The sequence below is a fragment of the Phalacrocorax aristotelis genome, chromosome 19, assembly GCF_949628215.1.
Source record: "Phalacrocorax aristotelis chromosome 19, bGulAri2.1, whole genome shotgun sequence".
NCBI lineage: Eukaryota > Metazoa > Chordata > Aves > Suliformes > Phalacrocoracidae > Phalacrocorax > Phalacrocorax aristotelis.
The window spans coordinates 8,784,772-8,806,172 of NC_134294.1; the positions used below are offsets into that span (position 1 = coordinate 8,784,772).

General features: G+C 50.2%; 3 protein-coding genes across 5 annotated transcripts; 1 reads left to right on the forward strand and 2 right to left on the reverse strand.

The window, feature by feature from the left end:
- Positions 1-1,115: 1,115 nt before the first annotated feature.
- Positions 1,116-11,732, reverse strand: LOC142066459 (uncharacterized). Of its 3 annotated transcripts, XM_075113879.1 has the most exons (10): positions 11,598-11,724; positions 10,412-11,094; positions 9,700-10,257; positions 8,618-8,688; positions 8,006-8,114; positions 5,918-6,048; positions 5,541-5,648; positions 4,423-4,541; positions 3,514-3,670; positions 1,116-2,694 (listed from the first exon to the last, which is right to left on the reverse strand). In XM_075113879.1, exons 2-10 carry the CDS (start codon positions 11,086-11,088, stop codon positions 2,546-2,548), a joined length of 2,079 nt encoding a protein of 692 aa, XP_074969980.1. In that variant the 5' UTR covers positions 11,089-11,094; positions 11,598-11,724; the 3' UTR covers positions 1,116-2,545. The 3 variants fall into 3 exon arrangements, 2 of the variants coding, with proteins under 2 accessions (XP_074969980.1, XP_074969981.1); XR_012663713.1 differs by lacking the exon at positions 4,423-4,541 and having other exon boundaries at positions 11,598-11,732; XM_075113880.1 differs by lacking the exon at positions 11,598-11,724 and having other exon boundaries at positions 10,412-11,122.
- CCDC27 (coiled-coil domain containing 27) lies at positions 11,688-13,725 on the forward strand. Its single transcript, XM_075113886.1, has 5 exons — positions 11,688-11,795; positions 11,940-12,014; positions 12,296-12,508; positions 13,136-13,240; positions 13,364-13,725. Exons 1-5 carry the CDS (start codon positions 11,739-11,741, stop codon positions 13,499-13,501), a joined length of 588 nt encoding a protein of 195 aa, XP_074969987.1. The 5' UTR covers positions 11,688-11,738; the 3' UTR covers positions 13,502-13,725.
- A 145-nt stretch (positions 13,726-13,870) lies between these two features.
- Positions 13,871-20,960, reverse strand: LRRC47 (leucine rich repeat containing 47). Its single transcript, XM_075113881.1, has 7 exons — positions 20,267-20,960; positions 19,722-20,168; positions 18,986-19,102; positions 17,651-17,766; positions 16,715-16,817; positions 16,193-16,282; positions 13,871-15,250 (listed from the first exon to the last, which is right to left on the reverse strand). The coding sequence occupies exons 1-7, from the start codon at positions 20,924-20,926 to the stop codon at positions 15,011-15,013; spliced, it is 1,773 nt and encodes a 590-aa protein (XP_074969982.1). The 5' UTR covers positions 20,927-20,960; the 3' UTR covers positions 13,871-15,010.
- Positions 20,961-21,401: the final 441 nt, after the last annotated feature.

Consider the following 21,401-nt stretch of genomic DNA (forward strand, 5'->3'; position numbering starts at 1 on the left):
AGCTTGAGTCCCACCTACGACACTCGGGGCTCGCCCCAGAGATGCGCCTCCTCCTCCTGGCAGGCCGGGGTCTGTCCCCACGCAAAGGGAAGATCATGGGGAAAACGAGCGTGAACTCTGTACATGCCATCAGAGCAGTCCCGGGGCCCAGGTCCTCCTTCCATCGCCTTCGTCTTGGTGTCCACCAGCGACTCGGAGCCTTCGGCGGGCAGGAGGTGGCCTCCTCTCCCTCCCAGCCCCTGGCGATGGGCTCTGCTCTGCTTTCCCGCCCGGGGTGAGCCGCAGGTGCGAGCGCAGCGTCCTGGAGGCCCCTGCACCCCTCCACGCTGCACCGACCGGGAGCCCGGCTCCTTTGGCGCTGCTGAAATGTGAACCTATGTCCTAAGAGAACGGCTAATTAAAGCACTTTAATGCTTTAACGGTTTTGAAACAATCATTCGTGTTTTCAATGTTAACTAAGGCTTCTTCCGGCAGTGTTAACTGATACACTCCAGCCATGGTACGAATGGTATTTTTTGTAATGTTATCTTTGGAAAATGTGTTATTTTTATAGCTGTGGTTTCTCTTTTTTTTTTTTTTTTGTAACACAATAAAAGCACATGTGGGAATTACAACATCTGGCAACCGAAGTCTTGCTTATACTGTACAGAAAGTGTCCCCCTACACCAGCGTAAGCCTTAAAATGTAAGACCTCAAAGGCCCTGAACCTGCTTTGCTTCATCAAGCAGCCACGGAGCCGCAGAGGCGCAGCTCCGCGCAGGAGCAGCTGCCAAAGCACGAGCGCCGTTATCGGGCCCTTTGCTCCGTACAGACATCAGGACAACCGGCCTGAGGGAGCAGAGCTCTCCTCCACAAGCGTTACTGCCCTGGGAGAGCGCGCGAGAGCTGTTTGCTCCCCGAGCGCAAGCAGCCTCACCCCACCCTGAGAGCTCTCGGGGCCGCTTCCCGGAGCGAACCTCCCGCGGGAGCAGGGCCTGCAAGGGGCCGGCCGCCAAACGCCACCAAAACAGGAACAAACCCGCTTGCTATTAATATATCGCTATAGGGATTACAGAGAGGCAGGTGTCTACTTCTTTATAGGTAAAACTCCGCCCCCCCAATAAATGACTAGAAAATAGAGTTGATCGCAATCTTTATCGTCAAGACACAGCTCTTCTGAGTTTGAAAAATTACACCGTTAAAAACAATTTCCACGAGAGAATTGTCTTTAGCTATAAATGTCACCGCTATTTCTAGTTTTAGTAATATATATTCTATATGTAGGAATTGGAAATTGATTGAACTAAAGGATCTTGCAAGAAGTGTCGTTTACAAGCTAACGCTCAAGGCAAGAACGTCATTTTAATACAATAAAAAAAAAAAAGCTTTCAAATGATCTTGAAAACCGGAGTGTGAGAAACAGACAAGAACAGTAAAATCTACACACCTGCAATAAGCTCATGACAAGAATAAAAAGGTACAGAGAACCTGGTTTAAAAAGCAGGCTTGCCTGTGGTTGAAGGCACTATCTTTTTCTGTGGTGTATATTCCAGATCTGCTGGACCCTTAAAAAAAATACCTTTAAAATACGCAATCAGATGCCCCCCCTACACTCAAGGAACACAATCATTAGTTCAATTTTGCTGCTCAAATGTTAACACACAACATTTGCGTTTAAGCAAGGAAAATAGCAGCCTCCAAGCAGCTGCCTTGCTGCTGCCGCGAGCAATCCAGGCAACGCTCAGCCCAGGTGCTGAATATCCCACCCAGCAGCCGCACGGCTCGGCCAGGTGTTGTATAGGGCCCCTGTACAAACTCACAGACTGCATTCTGAAAAACCCCTTTAATAATGCAGTGTTTGTCACTGAAATGCGTTGCTCCTCTAAGGATTAGCCTTAATTTATGGCCTTACTACAAAGTCTCATCTCTCTAGCGTCAGGCCGGTCACAGGTCTCCCTTCCTGCCTCTGCATTTCTTTTCCCCACCCTCCAAGAAAATTAATCACAAGTTCGTTTTGAGAAGATTTAGAAAACCCAGTAAAACCAACCGAACAATAAATAGGAGGCGCAGAGGCGAGCTCAGCCCAGAAGTCGCACTCCTGCATATACTGAAGGGAAACGAGCACGGACCAGACAGATGCTCCCGTGTTTTTTTTTGAGCATTACGTCATCTGGCTTGCGAAGCTGCCAGGAAAGCTGCCCGCCTGCGCTGTTCCCATCGCGGCTGGCGGTGGTCCTGGCTGGCACCTTACCACGGCCCGAGGAGCATCCGGCTTCTCCCAGGAGAAGAGAGCTCCACGGCCAGCAGAGCTCTCCAGGAGGAACACCCACCTGGATGAAGCTGCCCAGAACTTCTCGAGGGCTCTGGCTGATGTGTTAAACACCCGCAGCCTCCGCGCCGAGCGCTTCTCGTTCAAAAGTGCCTCTGTCTTCTGGGCGTTCCTGGCAGAAACGTCCAAACCACACGTCTTTATTTGAAGGTTACGGTGGAGACACCACTAGGTGGAAAGACCTCACTGTAGCCCAGCTTAACGGTTATCCTTCACCTCAGAGAACAGCAGCGTGTATCACATTATCTCAGTCTTGATTACAGACGAATCTATTGCTTCGTTGCGCAAGTCAACAGCGGATCCGTTTCTCCAGGACTGTTCAGCAGCTGCAGCGACCTGAATCGTCCAGAGAAACTGCTCTTTGGTTATCACGGGGGGTTCCTTGCCTGCAGTGACAGGAGCGAAGCACTGGATGAAACCCGTATCATCACCCGCTCTGCCTTTTGGCACATCGCCACCCACCACGGCACCCCACTTCGGCTCCCAGAGCTGGGGCCTCAGATTTTAAAAAGAAAGTTTCACCCCCCTCTCCTTCCTGTCCTGTGACTAAAATCCTAAAATCCTGTATTTTTTCACAACGGAGCCAGCAGAACAGGAATAGTTTTATTCCTTCCGGGCAGCCAGGACTCTAGATGAGGGTCTCCTTGCTGTTACAAACGGCGGCTTTCTTCACAAATGACAGCAAGGTCCAACGTAATTTCCCTCGGGACTTTCATTTCTTCTCAGAACAGTTTCAGATCAACATTCCATCCCCCACCCGTCTCACTGACTTAAAAGCGACAAAAGCAGCGCACCCCCCAGCGAAGCTGTGCCGTTCATTTTCATTTACTGAAACAAGGTCAGTTGTCTGCATTTCCATCGAGCTACGTCTCCTTCAGAGGCTGGCCACTCAACGGGTGTTTTTACCGAGCTGAGAGCAGTGTCGTGCTCAACACGCAGCCGCTGAGAACGCCGGCGCTAGTCAGGGCAGCAGGCCAGCCCGTAGAACCCATTCCCTTACAGGGAGCTCGCCCACCACCTGCACAACACCTGCTTACGCTTAACCACCATGAATCTCACTCCTAATTTTCACACCTCTTCATTTCTTTCTGGGATTTCAGACACAAACACCAAACTGCAATTGACACTGGAACAGTCTCCATGGGAAGTTTTCACTGAAAGCAAATCCAAAGCGACGCTAGCCATTAACGTGAGCTTTGTCCTACCTTTCAGGGTTCTCAGGAAGTGTCGGAAAAGCTCCCTGTGTGCATCTCTGTAGCGATCAGCTTGGGTCGGTGAATATATGGATACCGAAGTCCCGTGCTCCGTAATCCCCAGGGGATTCTGATTATCTACCCGTAACGTTCCTTGAGAACCGTGAACCTGCAGGGAAGCCACCAACCGGGAGAGAGAGCAACGCTTCTAAGTTACCACACTTTCGATCTTAAACACCTGGCTAGTCTATAGAAGCCCTGGTTTGTACAACCCAGAAAAAAGTAGCTTCTAAAACAAGGAGTTACAACTGACACAGCCCTCGTACGGGCCAGACCGATGGATGATACCGGGGATGTGTTGCAGTACAGCGGCTTCTGCTCATGTGATACCTCCCCTTTTCTTTTCCTGACCTGAGCAAAGCTCCTTATTTAAGTATTTAACAGCTATTACTCCCCAGATCCAGCCCAGGCATCTGTTGTCATTCATGACTGTAGGGGAATTTACAGACAAAGCGTCTCTGACTTTACACTTTTCTTCCCCTTTAATATCCTTAACCCTTGGCTTGCTTTTCACCTAAAAACGCCCTGGAAAGACAAGAAAAGAATCGTGCGACATTTCAGCCTCAGGAGAGCAGACACCAATTCCTGCTCTAGTGTGATTGCATGCAGCTTGTAACCCCAACAGAATACAGGTAAAGCAGGTAAAGAGAGGCAAAATTTGAGTAATGAAAGAGAAAGCAGATTATAGATGAAACAAACACGGGCAATCCACTGCTGCTGAGGTACAGAGGTGTTGTGTGAGACGCGCTTGCAGGCGTATGCACGGGGCACCACACACGTGGCCCACATAAACACAGAGAGGGTGAAACTTGCGCTAGCCTGTGGCATCGCGACAGACTTGACTTAAAAGTAAGAACGCACCTCTAGTCTCTGATCACAGCTTTTAGTGCAGTGCTGACTGACGTCCAAAGTAACAATTGCTCCGCTAGGAAATTTCATGCTGACCGCTACAGTGTCTGCATCCTTCAAGTAGGCCATATCTGAGTGACAAAAAAGGCACTCACACATCAGGAACAGCAAACCAGCAAGTACTACGACTACAAAGCGCTCTTCTTCCTTTAAGAGGTGACGCTGGCTCTGTAATACCTTCAAACATGAAGCAACAGCGACAGCAAAGCGCTTTCTGCACCGTACACCAGCTGGTGTACCTTTATTGGCACTTCTGATGGAGAACAAGCTCTGCAGAAACACACAGCCCCTGGGCCTGACTCCACCTTCCCAGCCCGTGGCTCACCCTAAAGAAGGCTTCCGCTTCTCCCTCCAAACACATTTGCCTCTGCAGCATACTACAGATCAGGCACCTTCCAGCACGTAGCTAGAATGAGGCAGAGGGTACAAAATCCTCCCTGGGGCATTCTGTTTGTTGCATTTCAACACTTTACCACAGATTATAATGTTGCATGCTACACCTTCTAACAACAGCCGGGCAAGCCTGGCGGCAGCTGCGATTACCTTAATTAAAATTTTGCATTCCCATTTAAAATACTGTAGCTTCCAGTTTTATGGTTAGTTTAAATCAGTCTGGTAACCCAGAGTGTGCCCGTCAGCTCGACACAATCCGGAGTCAATTCACATCTTTAACTGAGCCGAGATCAACAGGGAAGTGCCAAAGAAATCAGAGAAAGCAAAGCACTGAGAAATACTGCATTGACATTCGTGTAAGCACAAAGCTTTGCTCGTTGTTTTCTGCGCTCTGCTCTTCAGATGGCAAATTCGATATCCCTCAATTGCCAGAGTGGAGTTCAGTGACACCTCTGCAGCAACCGCTCCACACCAGCAGGGAATGGGCAAAATTCAGAAATCAGCGCTAAACACCCTGCCTACAACGCCTTGAGAAACCTGCCTTCCATTTCACTAGACTATTTTTCTCAACTGTTCTATGGCGGAACAATTATGTCATGGCCGCCGTGCTCTCGTACACTCTTTCTTCCCAGTTTTAGTACTGAAGTCCAGAGGTACACAATAAGTTTTATTCTTACCTGCACAGAAAGCATGCCCCAGTGAAAATATTGTATCTGGCGCGCTCTCTCCCAACAACAAACTGATGATATCTATATCGTGCACTGCAGCATTATAAAAAATTCCACCTGGAAGAAGCAAAACTGGGCATTAAGGTCTCCACATTTAAAACCCACCATCAACGCAGATCTCTGCACTGCGCCGAGATCGATATAAAAAGCCCCCTACACCGAAGAAACGAACACTAACAGCAAACAGACAAATGCAACAAAAAAAGGCTCGTGGAGAAGATGCTCCTCAAAAGAAACCCCATGCATTTTAAGGCTACACAAACGTAGTGGACTCTCCACCAGGACACGGGGCAAGATATGACTTTTCAGAAGAAAGCTGCCAGTACCTGATGTCTTTAGGAAGCTCAGCGACGCTGCTGGATATACGCTGCTAATCGTCGATATCCGGTGGATCCTCCCCAGCGCCTGGCTGTCGCGGACTTTCTTGCACAAGAACTGCAGTGCTGGGTCAAAGCGCCTTCAGAGAGGAAGAGGGAACGTGGTACAGCGTTTGGAAGAGGAGGAGGTCGCCTGGGATGCCGCCACCACTGCGGTGCACCAGCGGCGAGCGTGCGACACGAACCTCCCCGGACAGACGGGCTTAGGCCCAGCTTTCTAAGTTCAGCCACTTACTATGTACGAATTTTGCATTTTGCAAATGAGCCTAACATCTGTGCTTGTTAAGACTTAAACTAACAACTTGAACGAAGACATTAAACTATGGGGACTAAAAGCTCTTAAAGGTCCAATAAATTACCTACAGTTCTTCTTAGAGCCCTACCCACAAGTTTATATTCAGCTGAGTGCTGACCAAAACCTCCACTGAGGTTCAGCCCGATGGCTGGGATCAGACCTGCACATATAGCACCCAAATGGAAAAGGCAAATGGTAGGGCAGATACTTTGTGTAATTACATATTAGTGTACATGAAATACATATATATTTGTCCAAATCTGTTGTATTTGCAATGACATTAACTCTTCTCAGCAGCGGAGCACAAAATGATGAGGTGTGTTTACTAACAACCCACATCCACCCAGCGAATGGTGTTTAATACCAGGCCCAAGTTTAAAGAGGCATTCTTGGTTTTCAGCAGAGCTCCGAGTTCCCACAAGTTTAACGGAGTGGAAGCGAATTAAAATGAATCTACCCTCCTTCTGCTTCAATTATTTAATCTTAAAGATCCAGATGTAAAGTCACAAGTGGAAATACCACTTTATACGTATTAATAAATCTGTTCCCATCAGATAGGCCAGTAATTCTAACAGGAAGCCAAATTTTCATGGCCACGTAGTTTGCAGACCTCCAGGTTAATAATCCTCAAGCACCACCCCTTCTAAAGGTGTAAAAAGAAGTCACAGGTAAAACACAGCTCTACGCAGACCTCAGTGTTTGGAAACTCAGTTTGAGAGGAAAGTTAAGCAGTGGACGGGGCCAGCGTCTCCCTACAGACCGTGCTCTAAGAGGAACTCAAAAGGTGGCCTGTTCTTTTGTGGAAGAGCTCCTCTAAGCTTCCACTCGTATTTGCCAACACACGTACTTACATTCCACAGGATCAATGCCATCTAAGTACAGAATATAATCAGCAAATCAGTGAAAATATAATAAAAGTTACAAAAAGGGAAGAGTTTTCAATATTATGAAAATGCATGCAAAGAGCAGCCTTTTTCTCTGCTGATTTAGAGAACTTGGATAATTCACTGCCTTCTTCCACTGCTATTTCTAGTTCACTGCAACAAAGAGCTGCCAAACGGGAAAAAAGGACAGATATCCTCAGATCCAGGAAAAGTACAACACAATACAAGAGGGGCACAAGTTTCATATGGAAGTCTAACACGAGCAAAGCTTAATGCCATGGGGCATCGCTAGACTGAATGGGGTTGCAGGCTAAATGCTTTACAACAGAGCAGTGAAAAGCAGATGTTGGTAACTGCACACTTAAAGTCACAGACCTGCCTGACCTGGTCATTCATTGTACATGCACGAAAAACCACGAGCAAAAAGCATCCTGAAACCACAGACGAAGAAATTGCCTCAAAGCATGGCACAGCACCCTCAGAACGTTTCCTCCTCTGAAGCTCCAACTAGCTGCAGCATTTGCAAAACCTCGAAAGGACCAGAGGTGTGGACCCCGACTGCCTTTGGCCATTCTGAAAAAAACAGAGCTTTCACATGTTGAAAGCTTCATCGTTTGAGTTCCACTAGCATCCATTCAAGTGAACATTTATTTTAATCATATGACAGTTAGATTTTATCTCCTTATTAAGCATGAAGAATTAATCCAATCCCATTAACTCCCAGATGAACAACGTTAACGAGCAGCAGTGAAACGAAGTTTGTTTGAGGAAAAACTCAGGAAAGCCTGAGGAATCAATGCTACTTTCAGGCACGTGCTTCTTATCAAGTATAAATCAGAAGAAAAATGCTGGTCTTACTTGTAGAATCCACACACCAATGGTCTTCCACATCTGTCAGCTTCATTGAAACAAGCTTCTGCCGTTTGCCTGTCGAAACTGGGCAGCCTCTCGCAAAAGACACCTTTTCCTGTGCAGGAGGGTACAGAGCACAGCTCTGAAGGCAAGCCACAATCTGCACAAGACGTTTTTATCTTGCAGTAACATATACGTGTCGCTACTTTCTAGAAAGTGCATTTGATGAAACCGAAGCATGGTTTTTTATCTGAAACTGCTGCTAACTCCCTTCTGGCCTCCAGCTGTGGTTTTACCAACTGGTTACGGACCCCAAGAAGCGTGACTTTTGACAGACAGTTTTCCTTTGAGTCCTCGCAGTATTTCTAGGACTAGACGCTCCGCACGGCCACACGGGGACCAGCACAGTGCAAACCCCATTGGTGTTAAGCCACACATTGGTGTCAGTGACTGATTTCTCTTTAATTATGCAATTAGAGAGTCTGCAGAACTCAAGGGACACTGCCGAAATGAGAAAGCATTCATTCACACTTAAAGCATTTAGCAAGCATACAAGGCCTGCCTCAACGTGTGCGACTGACTACAGATAAAAGCTGGATTTGCAGCCGTTCCTCTTACCTGCTCGTAAAGCGTCTATTACAATCTCAGAGGCTTCCTCAGGTGGTGAACAAATAATGGCTCCAGAGACTCTGTAGACGTCAAAAGAAAGATCTTCAGTGAAGACAAGGCTTTTTCTAGAATGAACAACACTCAAAAGCTCCTTTCAGTTACAGTTATTTTTACAATAGTTGCCTTAAGCTTTGAGGAAGAGTTTAAAAAAAAAAAAGATATAAAACCCCACTGCTCTGGAAGAGCAAGTTACATTGTAAAAGGAACTTGGTACCTGCTTGCAAGGATGAAATATGGGATGACATATATAGGTTAAAATTACAAGTGGCACAGTGGAATTGCATTCCTTTTCCTCCACCTTAAAGGAGAAAGTCTTTTAAAGGTGTCCTCTGAAAACGAGTTAAATCCTGCTCATTAACACACAGTGAAATGGAAAGTACGTGCTGAACAAGCACTAGGTTACATCTTAGCTTATTACCATTCTTTAGTTTCTAATATCATACCCATCTATCTTTAAAGCCCTGCCTTTCACTTCTGCAATGATATTTAAAATACCAATCTGAGAACTGACTGTGACCGGATCATTAGAAGGTACTTGTTCAGTTCAACTGTAAAGTGAAACGCCACGATCTTTCCTATTTACAGCAGTCCTCGCTTATCTCAGTTTCAGAGGAGCCACCGAAGTCCCCCAGCTGCTCTGAAGCAGAAACACCAGTAGGCAGCAGGAAAACGTGTCATTTACTGTTCTACAGGAATGGAGGAAAACAAGGGGGGGGTTATATTTCTTAACAAAAGTGCCTGCAACTAAACTCCCTCGAGTTTCCATCGATTCTGGGCACGTGAGTCTCAAACTGAGCTTCTCAGGGGCTTCTGAAGCATCTATGGGTGGATGACATACTACGTAAGGCTTAGCCTGTAACAGCCCCTCGGTCTCGCTCTGTTCCTGTACGTGGCACCAGACAAGCACAGTCTGGGTCTGCTATGGCACAGCAGTGATTTCCTGAGCGCGGAAGCAAGCCTTGCACGGAGACGCTCGCCCCAAGCCTCGCGGCAGGGGAGAAGCACGCACGGGAGCTGGTGGCGGACAGTACCGCTGATCGCTGAGCGCGACATCGGCGTCCTGCTGCCGCAGCACCCTGGTGCCAGCCAGGAACTCGGTGCCAAAGGCCCGCTCCACCTCCTCCAGCTGATCCACCACAATGTAAAGCAAGCGGCAGCCGTTCTCCTCCATCAGGCTTTGAAACAAGGCCTTATTAATGAGCCCTGTGCCGAAGAGGGCGAGGCCGACAGCGCTGCCATGCTGTTCGGCGGGCACTGGGCCATCGGAGGCCTCAGGCACAGCGCCGCTTTGGCCAAGCTGCTTTGAGGGGGCAGGCGCGATCCTCATGCGGAAGGCAGCGAGCGCCGAGGAGCGGCTGGCGGAGGTGGAGGGTGTCGGGTCTTCCCTGGGGGCGGCCGTGCTGGTGGGGGAGCCGGCGGCAACGGGGTGGTGGGAAACCAGCGGCTTGTGGCAGGAGGGGGGAGAGGGCACCATGCCGTAGCTGGCGCTGGTGCCGGCGCTGGCGGCGAGGATGAAGGCCGGCTGGGAGAGCAGGGAGGGCGCGTCGAGCTGCAGGGGCAGGCTGGTGCCGACGTCTGGACCTGCAGAGCTGGGCGAGACAGAGGAGGGTTTGGGGTGAGCCTCTGCTCTCCCTCGCCGAGCGAGGGGCAGAGGCCCCACGCCTTCAGCCTCCTCCCAGCAAGCGCTCTGCTGCCGGTGGCCTCGGCCGGAGCAGCGGGGCCGGCCTGGGCACAGGCACTCACAGGAGCAGCGGGGCGCGCAGGCCGTGCTGGCGGAGGAGGCGGCGGTTGCGGTAGTGGCGGCCGGAGGCGAGGTGCTCGAGGATTCGGTCGCGGCGCACCCGCATGGGCAGCTGGCAGGAGGTGCAGTAGAGCGTCTCCACCACCGCCGCCTCCCCGCCGGCAGCGCCGCGCTCCAGGAGGTGCCGTTTCACCGCCAGCTCTGAGAACTCGGCCGCGTAGTCGTGCAGCGTCTTCTTCTTCCGCCCCATGGCGGCGGCCAGGCCCGGCCCGGCTGCCCCGGAAGCGGAAGGCGCAGCCCGGTCGCCGTTGCTTGGCAGCGGCAAGGCTTGGCCTCCCCCGAGCGAGCCCCCGGTCCCGTCCCGGGCCCCTCGGCCAGCAGGCCGCCACGGTGGTGGGCGCGCACAGCTCCGGGCCCGCCGCCTGACACCGCTGGGAGAGGGGACGCACCGCTTTCCCAAGCGCCGGGAAGGACACGGCCACCTCTGGTCTCGGACTTCAGCCCTGTTCCGAACCCACCTCTCTAGGCAAGAGTCCTCACCCCTCTCTAGGGCGCGGGGATGGCAGGAAGGAGCTCGGGCAAGGCAGCCCCCGATGAAGCTGCCAGCGACGACGATGCTCGCGGGGTCTTGCGGGAGGCAAAGCTCACCCAGATCCAGAACGCCGACCGAGAGCTCCATGAGGAACTGCAGAAAGCCAAGGATGACTACAACATGGCCACAGGTACCACAGGAAAGGTGTCCAGAAAACAGGCTGTTACCCTAGCTACTGGGTTCATTTTGTGATCCTGCTCTTTTCACCTAGAAAAAATTCTAGGTTATGTTCTCACAAGCACAAAACCTCCTGCTTTCATTTGCTGCTCACAGAATGGGGCAGAAATGCTGCTTAGTTTGAAACCACTTTCTCTCCCCCCTTAGAAACGAAGTGGATGAGGAAAGCCTGCAGAGGAAGCCCGCAGCAGTATTCTGGGGCATCCCGTAGCGTTTCAGCAGGCAAATCTGTGCTTGTGTTAGCAACTCTGTCAGTCCTCAGCGTAGCTCCTACCTCACACAGTGACATTAGTTGAATTTAATATACACCACAGCAAAGTACCATCAAATGTGTTATTAACCAGTGCCACCATGGCTGGAGCATTAACTTCACCCATGGCCTATGCTCAGACAGTTACAACAGCTCTGCTTATGCTTACCTGAAAAGATGCTGTGAAGCTTTTGGCAGGGATTTGGTTTGCTCACAGCAGTGCTCCAACCTTACAGGTGCCATCTCCTCCTTGCAAAGACAACTGGAGATCCAAGAATCCCAGCTCCGGAGAGCCAAATCTGAAAACGAAATGCTCCAAAAGAAGCTCAGAGAGCGAGAAAATCAGCTACAAGCATTGTCTACCAAGGTACCTCCCCGAGAGCACGGTGGGCATGGTGGTTAGGAGGGCTGGCAGCAGGGAATTCAGGTTCTATGCAATAGTTCCCCTTCTCACAGACAGGAGATATACCTGTGAACTGTGAAACTGAAGCGTAAAATATTTTCTCTTAAGTTTTGCAGTCTGGCAGAAGGGAAACACGAAGAAATGGTGGTGACAATAGAGAAGGAGAACTGCAGTCTTCGACAGGTAAATTCGGTGCAAAGCCGCTACAAAAAATTCTTGTATTAGCAGCTTAGTTGTGCTTGGTTTAGGCTCGGGGGACTTTGCCACATAAAAACCAAACCTACTCGATCCAGTAGTTTTAGAGAAAACGCCAAGTAGTAACAGGTACCAGTACTGGCAAGGTTTTAGTCTGTAGATTCTGCCCAGGAAATACAAAAAGCATTTGGACCAGATACTGGGAAGATGTGGCCAACCCTGCTTGTTTTCCTCCTCACAATAATGGCTTGATTTATGTATCTCCTCAGGTTATTACAGAACAAGAATCTAAACTGGCTGAGCAGAACAAGCTGATCAGTGAGTTACAGGGGACCGTCAGCCAGCTACAGGCAGAGGTTCTGGCCAGCCGATCCCACATGCGCAAGCAGCAGCGGGCCCAAGAGGCGATGCAGAGCCAAGCTGAGACGCTACAGCACAGGGAGCTGCAAACTCGAGTGGCGCTCGAGTGCATCACCAGCAAAGTAAGTGGAGCCTTCTTCACTTCAGACCCCTTCCTCCCTCTTGGGAGATGCTTCGACCATTTCAAGCAGAGAATCTGGAACCTTAGAGACATTCTGGGGCAGAAGCACAGCGGGCAATCCTCCAGGGCACTGCAGTCCTTTGCTCTTGGGCCCTGGCTTCCCTTTGCAGCCAGGGGGTCAGAGGAGCAGGAAACTCAGTCCATTTGCTTCCCAGCTTTTTAGCATGCGATTCTTATGTCACTCACAAAGCAAACAGGCCTCAAATACCAGAAGCCCTTGAGAAACTCCGAGTTCAGAACAGTTACATAAATACATTTCCAATACACTTCCAGACTCAAAGTAACAGGTTATCACCTTAAAGCCATTTCCTGCAGGCACACCTGCCTGGTAGCATGCACAGAGCCCAGTGCCTGGGTAGGGGACTCAGTCCACCCAGAAACACATCATTATCACAGCACTTGCAGTGAAGCCCGGTCACACGGCCCATGATTTCACAAACAGACCTTCCATTTCATCATTCACCAGTACTTTGTCCAAGTCTGACAGTGTAGTCTCTGTAAATCCATGCAAATGCCAAAGAATTGTATATAAGGACTAAACACACCTACTTTCCTCTTTTATCAAAAGTTTGAAAGGTATCGAAGCAAAATAATTCAGGCTACGTTCAGCACGGCAGGCAGCAAGCCTCCCCAGGCAGAGGTCACGGATGAGGAGGTGCTGGAGGCAATGCAGGTACGTGGCTCTTTCAAAGCCTGCTTCTAGCAGCCAACAGGGACTGATGAGATAAGAGAACACTTCGCAGTACTGCTCTCCACCTAATGCCTTCCCACCTCTTTACACATCCCTTATTTTCAGAAAATAATTAATGAGCGGATGGAGTTCTACCAGATGCTGAAACAGAAAGGCATCAAGGTCCCGTCGCTCTACAGCATCGATGTGCCTACTTCATCGCCTACCAGTGCTAAGGGAAGGAGGAAGAGTCCTGCAAGGTAGCAGCTTTTCACACCCAAAAAGCAGCCCTAAGGGCCGAGTCAGAATATGGCTCCAGCTTCAGGCTCCTGTTCCTTGGTTTTGTGGTGGTGACTTACTAAAGAATTAAACGCATTTTGCTGAGGTCAGGTTCTCTGGGAATATCTAATTCAATTGTTTCAACCAACTCAGAGCACATTTCGCTGTAAATCACTGGTGTGCAGAAACACACAACTTCGCAGGGAAGCCTGACGCACTGCAAAGGACTGCTGGGCTGCAAGCAGCTAGAAAGCCCGAAGTGACCGTTTTTGCAGTGTACAACAGCTGCGTTGGCAAGTTTGTACAGTTACACAGCTGGAAAATTCACCAATACCAAAACAAGTGACAGTGACATATGACTGCAAGAACTGTTTTATTTTTCCTTTCAATATGCAAGTCCTAACATACGGGTGCATTTGACATGGCATCTAGAAGTTCAGTTAGAGCTCTGTATCAATTCTAACAGAAAAAAGTCAATCCATAGGTCACCCTCGCTTATGGGGAGGTTTGCATTCATACGGGTAGTAGCCTGGCCATAAAAGCCACCCACTCAAACTATCTGTATTTTGGAAGGCATCCCCAACACTCTTCATGTGGGAGTGTGCCAGAAAGCTCCACGAGGGTCACGCCGGGCAAGAGCGCTTATCTTCTGGGGAGACAGGGAGCTTTAGTAGTGTCGATGTAAAGCAGCATTAGCCCTCTGAACGGAACAGAACTTCACGACCAAGAATAAATTCAGTGCTCAATCAGCAGTAACTCAACGGGTACATGACAAGGTCGCTACAACCGGTACTCCCACAAGGATGGGTGATGGCTCTAAAACGTACTGGGACACACAAACCCCTGCAGTCAATTCAACTGACTTCGCTTAAAAATGGAAGCTGTGTCAATACCTGAACACAGAAATAATAACTTTAAAACTCATTCCTCGAGTTCTGACAGCAATTACATTTTCACAATTACTCCAGATATAAAAATAAAATTACACCGTAGAGATGTCAGTGAAGTAGTTTTGCATTCTGTCTTCGGTACTGGTACGGAGCACGTGACTTAGTCTCAATGCTGCCACCCACTGAATTTCTCAGTTTCGCTGCCAAAATAACCCAGCTGAAACGTACCACGAAGAAACAGTGATCTTGCAGAAAGCATGACTGCACTTATCTTAAAAATGCTACGATGTCACAATGATTTTCTCTACAAGTTAATGCATTCTGACTTCCAACACCTACTCTGCCTTTAAGTTCACATTTGAAGATGCTGTTATCTCTACATGGTCAGAATACTGATGATTTTCTATTAAGGCTGAAAGAATGCAATACTCCTTGCCGTAGCTCGACCAAACTCTGAAGTTTTTGCTTACTTAGGTGGGATGCACTGCACCTTTTCCTTAAAAAAAAAAAACAAACCCCAAACAAACCACCTCACTGTGTACAAGTTGCATTATTGAATATGGAAAAAAAGACAACTGAAAAGTTTTCTTAGCTTTGATAGCTTCTAACGTATTACAGTCAGAAGAGAGGAAACTGTGGTTAGGTCAGTTTTTGAAGGATAAAGTACTTTCAAGTTTCCATCTGTGTCCACCACTCGCACCTGCTCCACTACTAGTGGAAAATCCATCGGCTGTACGTTTTGGCTGGGGTTCAAATTCACTGGTCCACAAAGAGCATCAGATTCGTTATCCGAGCCCGAGCCTTCCTTATTTTCCAAGGCAAATTTGTTCAGTTCTGCAATTTTCTGTTAAAAGCAAAATACAGAGGACAAGATCAATTCTGCACTAAGCCCTCAGAGCATCTCCAGGCTGCTTCCAAGGCACAGATCTGGCCAGTCTGGAGGAATGTCTGCAGGAAGACATTCCTCAGTGGGTTAGAATCTTTCAGGAAACCAAAAGGGCTTTTGATGTTCTCACTGCCATGCTCTCCAGGAGGCCCTGCTCTTTCTGAAGGGTTTAACTTTTAGCGTTGAACACAGAACACGTGCTTTGTCAAAGCACTGGATTCTAAGCAACAACACCCTGCTCTAGGATCACCACCGATGCATTCGCTTTCGGTCCACCTGACATTGTCCTTGTTATCACCTTGTGTCAACCACACAGACCAGCTGGCCTTCACCCACGTGTTCGGAAGGGTACGTTAACTGGACAAGAAAAAATACATTTATCTTGCGAAATATTTAACAGCAGACTGTCCTGTACCCACCACATACTACCCTTTTCAGTAAAAAAGCTTGCTTTCAGTTAAAGCACGTGGAATGGCATTTAAGGAGACTGTCCTGCTGCTAACACAGTATCTGACAGAGAACTGTAATGACGGCAGGACCAAGCAGGCTGTCAGGCAGGCTGAGGTGAGAAATCTCCCCAGAAGAATTGGCGGCGAGTGAAGCCACCGTAAGATGACTAACAAAGGGGAGGTGCTGAAAGCCAAACCATAAATTTCCAATTGTGCTAACATGATATTACTTATCCTGGTGAGTTTTGAGGTCTGCCAGTTGGTTGGGATACAAGAATATAAAAACCTTTTGCAATACGGCAAGAATGGAAGAGTAAGGGAGGGAGAGGGAATAATAATAATACTACTAAAATAAAGATCAACTTCTGTATTCTCAATACATGTGAGCAATGAAGCATTTTGTTAAGAAGCACACCCAGAACAGACAGGATTATTTTACTGAACTACTTACCAGAATTAGCATGTCCATGACATCTTTGCAGATCTGTAAACTGGTATCGCTTGTCACTTCCAGAAATAGATCACGGGTGTCTTTTCTGATCTGTCAGAATTTCACAGGTAAAGCAAGTAAGGAATCAGAGCATACGCACCCACAGCCACTCAGCAACGTTTCAACACACAAACTGAATGAAAGGCTTTCATTCAATTCAACCAGAGGAAAAGTACTGCCTTTCTTCACACATCAGAAACCATATCCTTGCCCTCCAGTAAAGCCATCTCTGCAAAGGCAGACTGGTACCTTTGGAACAGCTTGCCCAAGCTTTACAGATCTAGAAAGGTAAAAATATAGCTCCAAAATCCATCTCAATCTGGCAGCCTAGCAGAGAAGAGTCAGGCTTTGAAGATTTATATTTGGAACACAATCATAAGTTTCACAGAACTGCGCGTATCTTTGAATCTGAGGTTAAATATCTCTCAGCAGAAAGAAACACTGTTTAATTCTGATTAACGTATTTCTGCTAACAGAGAGTACCTTTGTTTTCTCACTGTTGGTTATTGGTGGGAAAGAGATCACAACGCCTTCGGCATCCACAAGACACGGGTAGTTATCTTTGCCATCCAACAACTGGAGATACCTGCCAAGGAAAAGAAAGAAGCAAAAAGTGAGCAACTGAAACAGCAGATGGACACAGTGGCAGAAAATAGCGACAGAAACGAATTAGTGCGTTCCTGATCTACCACGTAGCAAAACCAGAAGTCGGAGCACTAAAATTCAGGCATACGGTGTCACGGTGATACAGCTGAGGGAAGCCACCGGCTGCAGGGGTTGATGGGTCAGAACCATGAAGTAACTCACACTTTCATACCCACGCTGTCAAAGCAGACAGACATGCTTCTGGCACTTTCAGAGGTCCCCGCACCAAACAGGGAAACCAGGGTCCACTGTCGGATTCTTCCAGACAGCTTAGTTAATTTTCCCTCTTACTACGGCTCTGCCATCGTGTCCCTGGCAAACTCGCCCAAGCCGTAGTGATGGATATGGGCGGCGATCTCTGCAGGAGCAGTGAACACTAGGGCAGCGTCACACCCGGCTTTATAGTTCATCTACACGCAGATTTACCGCACCTCTGATTTGCCCACTTCATTCCTCCTTGTCTCCTTTCTATGTGCTGTTCTAAATATATTTGCCACCTCTAAGAATAATTTGTATGACAAGAATTTACTCTTGATGCAGCCAGAAATAACAGAAGGCGCTCATCCTTGTTTCGCTCCAGGTTACTCTTTACATATAGATTCAGCTCAGTGTTTTTCATCTTGGCTCCTAAAAGCTCGCGCTGGGTTTGTTAGCCCCATCACCGCCACAGAACATGCTTCCTAATGCATTCGAGCACACCTTCCCCAGTGCTGCTTTTCCACAGGAGTTACCAAAATTCACATGAAGAAAACCACAAAAGATGAGCATACTGACTTGTGCAAACCAGAAACATTCTGACGCTTCTTCTGCTTCCTCTGCTCCTCAGCTTCTAACTGCAGCTGACGGAGAAGATCCTTTGCCTTGATCTCCTTTCGACCCAGGGGCATTATCTACACCGTACAAGAACACAAACGCTCCAGTTCAAGAGTGACTCAAAGACTAGGGTTATTAAAACTCTCCCGTAAGCACAATAATTAAAACCATACTTCTGTATGCTGTCGTTCCTAACACCTTGTTCAGTATGGAAATACCCTTCTTACTTCACACAGACTACTACAATCACATTGAGTTTAAACCTTTGCCTGAGCTACAACACCCGCTTGTAAAACAGGCCTGCTTGCCAGTGCTAAACCAGGCATGGAGCATTACTTTAGCCGGTTCCCTCACTGTTGTTACTTACTGAACACTGTGAAAACCTGCTGCCTGGTAACAGAAGCCGTGTATGAAAGGCTCTGTAAGCCATCAGGAAAACGAAGAAGTCATTCCTTAGGACCAGGCCACGTGCACGGAACTCTTACAAACACAAGGTGTCTAGAGAGCAGGATGTGCCAAAACCTTTGGGTCAGCCCCAAAGAGTCAGAGCGCCCTGGCTGTTCGTTCGGCCCTCCAGCGAGATGGGTTCTGGAGGCAGGACATTAACGGACACACTGAAATAGGCCTAAATAAATAGCATGAGAAATTTGAAGTGTCATTTTTATATTCTGGATTGAAGATACAAGCACAGTCTAAGAGCTTGTCACACAAACATACTGCAAGCTTCCCCCCCCCTTTGAAAGCAGCAATATAACCAACTCAAGACTGGGTAAATCAGCAGAACCTGAGCTGATTTTCACTAGGTTACCTTGAGGGCTGCTGCCATTTGAGGTGCACTCATACGAACGAGCACCTGCCTTGCTGCATGACACTCCAGGCACATCCTAACATATACGGCCCTCCAGGGAACATTATGGCGGTAACACCACAATGCAGGAGAAAGGATCAACACTGACACACCAATACCTCTATCACACTAAGCAAAAACACACGTTAAGCAAGATAAGAATGTCTGCAGAGGTAAAAAAAAATGCTACATCTGCTTTCCATGTAAGTCCTCGGACAGATGCACTCACAATGGGTCCCGGAGTAATGTTAGGGAGCTCTCTGAGGCTTGTTCAAGCAGGCTTTGTTAGAGCAGGACAGCAAGAAAATTAGCACAGGTTCTAAATAAAAGTTCCTGGAGTCAGTTTTACTAGTGTCTGCAGGAAAAGAAAAAAATCCTTTCCCTCCTATAGAGTTCCAGAAAGCACAAGGACAAAAACTGGAAAGGCCCAGCAATGCCACTGGCCCTACCTTCAGTTCATCGGGAGGCCGAACATCATATGTCAGAGGACCTTTGACCAACTGCAAGTCGTGAGTGGCAATCGTGGCTGCTGTCCGCTTTTCACAGATGTCTTCGTGCAGTTTAGTCTAAAGCAGAAAGAATGCCATCAAAAATATCAGTGTCTTTTATTCCTTCTAGGGTTCAGATTCTTCTGTATTTAGCATTTTTAGCATTATCAGTTAGTCGAGCAGCCCTTTTGCATTAAACGAAGCCCTTCTCTTCGCCCACACAATAACTGTATCTGAATTACAAACCACATGTAAAGGCAGCAGAGCGTAACACGACGCGTTTCTCAACCAGGGGACAAACGGTTTTTAAATCAGAAAACAATCACAACCACGCGAGCCTCGTAATCTGACAGACACCTGCCACCTAACGGACAGATGAGCAGTATGCCAGGGGAAAGTCTGTGGTTACATACCTTGCTTGGAAGGTTAGGCGTTCAAGACGGTTTTAGCTCAGATTAGGGAACCCGGAGCCAAACCAGGCTGCTTCTAATGTAGACCACAGGTTTAATCACTAGTTCTCAACCGGTTCCACAGCACTAGCAAGCTGTTACTATAGAGGCAATGCAAATGCACGTGCATTCATCGCCCTCTCGTGATAATGTCTGAGATCCTACTAGGCTCTTCATGAAAACCATGAAGAACTAGGGTCTTCATGAAAACCCACTGCAAATGAGCAACACGAGACCGCGGCAATTACCTGCGCAGAGAGGAACCTCTTCAGAGCATTTCCCGGCTTTAAGTTCACCCCCTTCAGCACGCAGCACACAATGAAGGGTCGAACATCTCTGACGCCTGGGCTGGCTTTCACCACCAAGGGTGCCGGGTTTTCGGAGATGTGCAGAACCTTCACCAGTAGCTTGCTCGCCTCCTCCAGCTCATCCTGCTCCCCGTCCCCGCCATCCTTCTTCTGCTGCTTCTCCCGCTTTTTCTTCCTGGCCTCCTCCCTGCCGCTCTCAGCCTTCCCCTTCCCGCGGCCCCCGGCCCGCAGGTACTCCAGGATGGCCTTCGTCTGGCAGCCATTGACCATCTTCTCCAGCCGCTTGTCCTTCAGCTGGTTGCCCCTGAAGTTGGCCTCCTTCAGCCGGGGGCAGTCGGCCAGCGCGGCGGGCAGCTCCCGCAGCTGGTTGTTGGCCAAGTCGAGACTCTGGAAGAGACGGAGACAGGGTGGTGGGCGGTGGGGTCCCGGGGTGGTGGGGTCCGGGGGCGCTGGGGGCCCCGGCGCGGCGGGGGTCCCGCTCCCACCTTGAGGGCCGGCAGGGCGGCGATGTCGGGGCCCAGCTCCGCCACCTCGTTGTCGGCCGCCTCCAGGCGGCTGAGGAGCGGGAAGGGCCCGCCGGGGAGGCCCGGGGCTCCGGCGGGGGGCAGCAGCCCGCCGGGCAGCGCCCGCAGGCGGTTCCCGGAGAGCAGCAGGTCCTGGAGCTGCGGGGCGGCGCGGGCCAGCCCCGGGCCCAGCTCCCGCAGCCGGTTCGCGCTCAGGTTGAGGCTGCGCAGCTGCGGGAAGGCCGGGGGCCCCGGCGGGGCTGCGGCCGGGGCTCCCGCCGGCCCCGCCGGCCCGCCCAGCGCGGCGGGCAGCGCCTCCAGGCCGTTGCCGGAGAGGTCGAGGAGGCGGAGGGCCGGCAGCGGCCCGCCCAGCCCGGCGCCCAGCCCGGCGGGGCCCAGCGCGTTGCCGCGCAGCACCAGCGTGTGGAGGGCGGGCAGGGCGGCGGCCAGCCCCGGGCCCAGCTCCCGCAGCGCCGCACACCCGCTCAGCTCCAGCGACTGCAGCAGCGGCAGCGCCAGCAGCGCCGCCGGCAGCCGCCCGCCGCCCGCCGCCACCCGCTCCGCCACGGCCGCCCCGGGCAGCGCCAGCTCCCGCCGCCGCTCCCGCGCCGCCGCCTCCAGCTCCGGCCACGCCGCCGCCATGACGCCGCCGCGCTGCCGGGCCTCGGCACGGCCCTCCTCCGCGCCGGGACCGCCCCGCCGCCGCCGCCCCCCCCCCGCCCTGTCACGGCCGCCTCCCCGCCCCGGCACCTGCCTGGGATTTTGGGTTTTTTTTCGTAGAATCACAGAATCATTAAGGTTGGAAAAGATCTGTAGGATCCCAGAATCCCAGGGGTTGGCAGGGCCCTCTGGAGCTCACCCCCTCCTACCCCCTGCTTGAGCAGGCACCCCCAGAGCAGGGGCACAGGGCCGCGTCCAGGCGGGGGGTGAATGTCTCCAGGGAAGGGACCCCACAGCCTCTCTGGGCAGCCTGTGCCCCTGCTCTGGCACCCGTACAGGGAAGGGGTTTGTCCTCATGTTCAGGGGGAACTTCCCGTGTTCCAGCTTGTGCCCGTGGCCCCTTGGCCTGGCGTTGGGCACCGCTGGAAAGAGCCCGGCCCCATCCTCCTGACACCCG

What these genes read in the sequence shown, in the direction of transcription:
- LOC142066459 (XM_075113879.1), bottom strand. Translation starts at nt 11,088, where the DNA reads ATGGAGCTCTCGGTCGGCGTTCTGGATCTGGGTGAGCTTTGCCTCCCG. An exon ending in CTGCGCGCCCCGCTGCTCCT is followed by an intron (nt 10,258 to 10,411) that starts GTGAGTGCCTGT and finishes TGTCTCGCCCAG; the next exon opens with CTCTGCAGGTCCAGACGTCG. An exon ending in TTGGTGTGTGGATTCTACAA is followed by an intron (nt 6,049 to 8,005) that starts GTAAGACCAGCA and finishes TCCTCTCTGAAG; the next exon opens with GCGCTTTGACCCAGCACTGC.
- CCDC27 (XM_075113886.1), top strand. Translation starts at nt 11,739, where the DNA reads ATGCTCCAAAAGAAGCTCAGAGAGCGAGAAAATCAGCTACAAGCATTG. An exon ending in TACAAGCATTGTCTACCAAG is followed by an intron (nt 11,796 to 11,939) that starts GTACCTCCCCGA and finishes TTTTCTCTTAAG; the next exon opens with TTTTGCAGTCTGGCAGAAGG. An exon ending in AGAACTGCAGTCTTCGACAG is followed by an intron (nt 12,015 to 12,295) that starts GTAAATTCGGTG and finishes GTATCTCCTCAG; the next exon opens with GTTATTACAGAACAAGAATC.
- LRRC47 (XM_075113881.1), bottom strand. Translation starts at nt 20,926, where the DNA reads ATGGCGGCGGCGTGGCCGGAGCTGGAGGCGGCGGCGCGGGAGCGGCGG. An exon ending in CCGCCCTGCCGGCCCTCAAG is followed by an intron (nt 20,169 to 20,266) that starts GTGGGAGCGGGA and finishes CGTCTCTTCCAG; the next exon opens with AGTCTCGACTTGGCCAACAA. An exon ending in TCATGGACATGCTAATTCTG is followed by an intron (nt 15,251 to 16,192) that starts GTAAGTAGTTCA and finishes TGCTTTTAACAG; the next exon opens with AAAATTGCAGAACTGAACAA.